Source organism: Rhincodon typus, chromosome 35, assembly GCF_021869965.1.
Source record: "Rhincodon typus isolate 14 chromosome 35, sRhiTyp1.1, whole genome shotgun sequence".
Lineage (NCBI taxonomy): Eukaryota > Metazoa > Chordata > Chondrichthyes > Orectolobiformes > Rhincodontidae > Rhincodon > Rhincodon typus.
The window spans coordinates 2,461,198-2,466,452 of record NC_063366.1 but is presented as its reverse complement, the minus strand read 5'-3'; the positions used below and the strand labels follow the sequence as shown (position 1 = coordinate 2,466,452).

Sequence of the window (5,255 nt, the reverse complement as noted above, 5' to 3'; positions counted from 1 at the left end):
GGAATTCTAATGTCAATGTCTGTAACAAAAAAAAGCATACATCCCTAAAACGACCAAAAAAATCTACATAACAGGACAAACCATACAGATATTTGCTGAAACAGAAAGAAGAAAAATGACAAATTGACTGCTTTCCACAGCAATATGTTCTACAGTCACTAAATTCCAGTGAAATATCACTCCTGCCTTAATTGTAATTTGTTACTCAACTCACAAGGTTGAAAAAATGTCTTTCAGACTTTCTGCATTTTCATTAGATGTGATTTTCTTCTTTGCTCGTACTAAAAACGCTAATATGCACAGAAGCAACTAACTCATTTTTTTCCTAACCGACTTTAAAGAAATTCCCTGTCCAATTGAACAGCTAAAGTGGTTCAAGATTTCTTTCCAGTTCTCATAGAATCTCCACAGTGCGGAAGCAGGCTAATCGAGTCCACACTGACCCTCGAAAGAGCGTCCCATCCCTTACGTTTCCCCTGCATTTCCAATTCTCGACACTATGGGCAATTTAGCATACCCAAACCACCCAACCTGCGCATCTTTGGACAGATGGAAGAAACCCACGCAGATACCGGGCGAACGTGCAAACTTCACGCAAATAGTTGCGCGAGGTCGAACCCGGGTCCCTGACGGTGTGAAGCAGCATTGCTAACCACTGAGCCACCTTGCCACCCAAGCTTCTTCAAGCCTGGAAACTGCCACCAATTATGTTGGTATGAATCTTTTCTTCTCCAGTAAATTCTTATGATTCTTCAGATTCTTCTGCCGGTCATCAGCTTACGTGCTTGCCAGAAAACTCAAATTAGTAGATTTCGGCAATTAACGCTCCATGTAGCTTAACTAGTCACATTAGAGCAAAACACTGTGGATGCTGGAAATCTGAAGAAGTTCCAAATTGCTGAAGAAGAATCATACTGAATTCGAAAAATTAATTCTGTTTTTTCCCTGTAGGTGCTGCCAGACCCGCTCAGTTCTTCCAGCACTACTGTTTTTATTTCAACTTTTCTCACTTTTCGCTCTACACACACACTTTCTTAAAAACAGTGTGTTGAATTCGTTAGTGAACGTCTACTTCATGAACTTTTAACAAAGTAGGTAATCTGAACTCCACTAAAATCAAAAGCCAAATTACTTTTACTTTAGCAAAGTTGTAATAGCCCCAGAGGCTGTTCTCTCATTAGAGAGAGGTGACACGTGATGGTTCTAACCTGAGGGTCACGATGCCACAGCTGAGGAGCGAGGTTGAGAAGGTGGACCTTCATGATAATCTCACCGGTGTGCAAATTGAATCCGTGCTTTTGTCATAACTCTGCTTCGAAACCAGCCAAACTGAGGTCACTGACCCCTCACTACACTTATCTTTCTTTAACAATGCGACATGTATTGAGCTTTACCAAAAGTGGAATGCGCCAAAGGTAACGGGGTCACGTGTGAAATATCACCCATTTTGGATGGCGTTGAAGAGGAGGTGAGTGGTTAATAGTGGAATGGAAATAAGGTCAAGGTAACAGGATGTGGAATTCATGAACAGGACTAGTTCATATTCCCTGAAGACAGATTGGTGAGAGATAAAAAACACATTTGCGGAACCTTCCTGCTCAGGATCATTATAGCTGAGGCCTGGGATAGTTCTGACTTAGAGGCCAAAACAAAGCAGGATTTACTCGAAATTGGGGTAACAGATGGTCTTGGTGTTTACTGTGAAGAAGTCTTTGAGATTGATGCAATTGTTGAAAGTGGGTCAGGGGAAACATGGGAAAGAGATTTCAAAGTACTTTCGGTTTTGGAAGCCATGTGGTTAGCTATGTATTTCAAGACAGATATTTCGATAATTGAGCGTTTTGGGCCAAAATGAAGCTCACTCCAGGTGGTGTAGCATGATTCCTTTGTGTTGCAGATGCGCTACAGCATCGGCCCTTTGGACGTGGGGCTGGAGCATCTGGGGGCTCTCTATATTTTCTCAGGGAATGGGGAATTATGGTATCAACAACGAAAAGAGATTTCGAGGACATTTCATGCTACTTTGGCCTCCTCTGTGAGAAGCCCGTTCCTGCAAGTTTCACATTTCAATCAGTTTAGTCAAGAAATAACTTATTACATGAATTGATCCAATCATGAATTCGAATTAGAAGATCTGGATGCTCCAGGAATGCGGTTCATGTTGTTTAATATCAATTTTCCTCCAATGTAATAGTCTTGAAAACCAAAACACACTAGTAAGCAAACTGAGATCCGATCATACCCTGGTGTATGGGTATTATTTATTCTTTTTTCTGCCTTTCTGCTTGTTTAATCATGATGACATGCACTCTAAACATTTTGGTCATTGCATATTATTATGGAAAATGCCATTGATTCTGATATTTGTCTCTCAAGTACTGAGTAAACTTGATGGAATATAAAAGAGAGTAACATTGAACATTAAATACCCTGCTCCAGGTCGATGCCAGATACTCGTTGTTTGCATAATTTTCCATTCAGTGTGAACAAATATTTCACCCCTTTCTTCAGCTCCTCCCTGAATTTCCTCTGCGTTAGTCCGTAAATGCAAGTGTTGCTGCTGGAACTGAGCAGCTGCAGCATAAACCCGACTTGCTGGGTAATATATACCGAGTTACTGTAATATTTATCAGTGTAATTAAAGTTCATCACTGGCCAGTTTACCGAATGCACAACATATGTCAGCCACAACAGTATGAAATTGGCTGAAATAGTGAAAAGCAAAATCATGGATTTTCTCCGATTCTTTATCTCTGGATCATTCTGATTCTCACTTTTACTCCGGAGACGCATACGGACTTTATTCACTGAAATAATGTGTTTGACAGTTAAAGCATTGAATATCAGAATTAACAAAAATGGCAAAAGAGGGGTTATGATGCTGTCAACCCATTCGTATACCTTCCACAAGGGGGAATTCAGATAGGCCGCTGTAGGAACACAATGCCATGGCGTGCTGTCAATGATAAAGGCAGGTTCATCTGAAAAGTAAAATGGAATGCTCCTCAGACAGCTCACCACAAACACAGTGACGATGACCATTTTGGCTGTTTTATCAGTACAATATTTCGATTGTAACTTCTGACAGCAAATTGTTACAAATCGATCAAAAGTGAAGGCAACAGTGAACCAGACAGAGCAGTCCACAGCTATAATATACATGACAAAGTTTACAATGCAAACAGGAGTCAGATATAGGAAACTAATCGGCAAATACATGTTATTGATCCGGTGTAATAGAACATCAATGAAAACCACTGTTAGATCTGCTGCTGCCATAAACCCCAGGTATCGAGTGACGCTTTTGGAGAGACCACACTTTCCTCGAGCTAGTATCATAATAGCGACCAAGTTAACTGTAACGACCATGAAATCTAAAATTTAGTTCCATGCTCTCTCAAAATTTTTCCCTTAACACAAGAACTGAATTTGATTTTTTTTCAAATTGTTGAACTGTTTGTTATATAGTTCTAAATTAAATAGTGATGCTCAGGTAGGCACATAAATCTATTGTAAACTTATGAAAGGCTACAAACACACTTACTTTAAATAAAAAGAATGAGTTTCATAAAACCCTAAAGAACTGCGGATGCTATAAATCAGGAACAAAAACAAAGTTGCTGGAAAAGCTCAGCAGGTCTGACAGCATCTGTGAAGGAAAAAACAGAGTTAACATTTCGGGTCCAGTGACCCTTCCTTAGAACTACTAACTGTTCAGAACAAACAACTGTTGAGAATGAGTTTCATATCTGATAGGGACAAAGTTACCAAAATAAAAATAAATATAATGTTTCTAAACAATTTCCAGCATGAAGCACACAGATGCCCATTTAGCATTTGACATTTTCCCAGAAACGAAATATCTAGGCTTCAACTATTCCCTGCTGTTTATGGTCTGCAAACCTTCAAATAGTTGGGTTATTATTTATATAAAATATGAGTGCACACTAGCCGTGTTGGTGGGAAGTGCACTCACAACATATTGGAAATATCTTGTTGAGTATAGTCAGCAGAACTGCTTTGTTGTGTAATTATCTATACATATTGAGACAATTGGCGTTAGGTTATGATATTTTATGACAGTATGAATCAAGAATATTGTGAAACCAGCTCTCACTGCCAATACTAATTTCAGTCATTCATTCCAAGTCGAAAGATCCCTCTTTAAATTTCAATCTATTCCTAACCTACAGCTGGCTAATGGGTTTTGTCAAAACAGTTCCAGACTAGTGTCAGTTCGTGCAGATTCCTGGATTGTTGATGACGACCAGAGTTTACCTCACAAAATCTGCACAGTAAACTAAAACCGGAACACAATACAAAATGGAAAATCTAGCGAGAGAAATGCAGGCAAACAGCAGAAATAATCAGAATTTCGTTTCCATTTAAACCATCCACAAATACAATGAAATCAAGTTTGGAATCAGGTAACGACAGAAGTGTTTCTAGTGAAACAACATATAGCATGCAGTAATATTATAACTGCTTAATTATTCAATATTCACATTTCGTATTCAAATCCAAGGTACAATTTTTTTTTAGAAAAGTTAGCGCTAATTTATTTTCAGGTCTTACTTCATTGGCACATTTTGGAAAATGTTTCTATATTTTTGTGACAATCTAATGTTGTTTTAACCTTGTGGTGAGCACTGAAAATTATTGTTTCAGGTAAGAATTCCAATGGCTATCAAGACAAGGACTGCTGATAATTTCAATCAACCTTTTCAGACGTGTTATAATGCATCCTTACAAACCAGAAGTCTACTTCCATCTAGAAGTGCCACGGCAGCAGATACATGGGATCTCTTCCAAGCCAGTCACCAGGCTGATTTGGAAATTCATCGCAGTTCCTTTAGTGTCGCTGGGGCAAAAATCCTGGATTTCCCTCCCGACATCATATGCTCACCACAACGTTCTCAAGGGCAATTACGGACGTCCAATTAATGCTGGCCCAGCCGGTGACACCTACCTCCACGAACGAATAAAACCAATCCTCAAATCAAGGATTGTACACTTAACTGTAATTAACTAACGCCAAACAATAACATGAAAAGTTGCACATCAATACTCAACAATTACTACCCTGCTTCATTGTCTTACCGGGAATACCGATGGCTGCAAGTACCGGGTAGAAAATTAGGTCTATCTGATAAATTACAGGGTATTCCATTTCTTTTTAGAAGCACCAATTTCTGATCTACCAGGCACAGAGTGCTGACCGTATGACTGTGAATGTTTATCCAGGGGATTCCTTA

The 5,255-nt window shown here is 39.2% G+C and overlaps 1 protein-coding gene across 1 annotated transcript; it reads right to left on the bottom strand.

Moving 5' to 3' along the window:
- Window positions 1-2,421: 2,421 nt before the first annotated feature.
- LOC109933483 (probable G-protein coupled receptor 139) lies at window positions 2,422-3,339 on the bottom strand. The gene has a single exon (XM_020532469.1). It carries the CDS (start codon window positions 3,337-3,339, stop codon window positions 2,422-2,424), a length of 918 nt encoding a protein of 305 aa, XP_020388058.1.
- Window positions 3,340-5,255: the final 1,916 nt, after the last annotated feature.

Excerpts from the sequence above, each read along its gene's own strand:
- LOC109933483 (XM_020532469.1), bottom strand. The coding sequence starts at position 3,339 with ATGATACTAGCTCGAGGAAAGTGTGGTCTCTCCAAAAGCGTCACTCGA.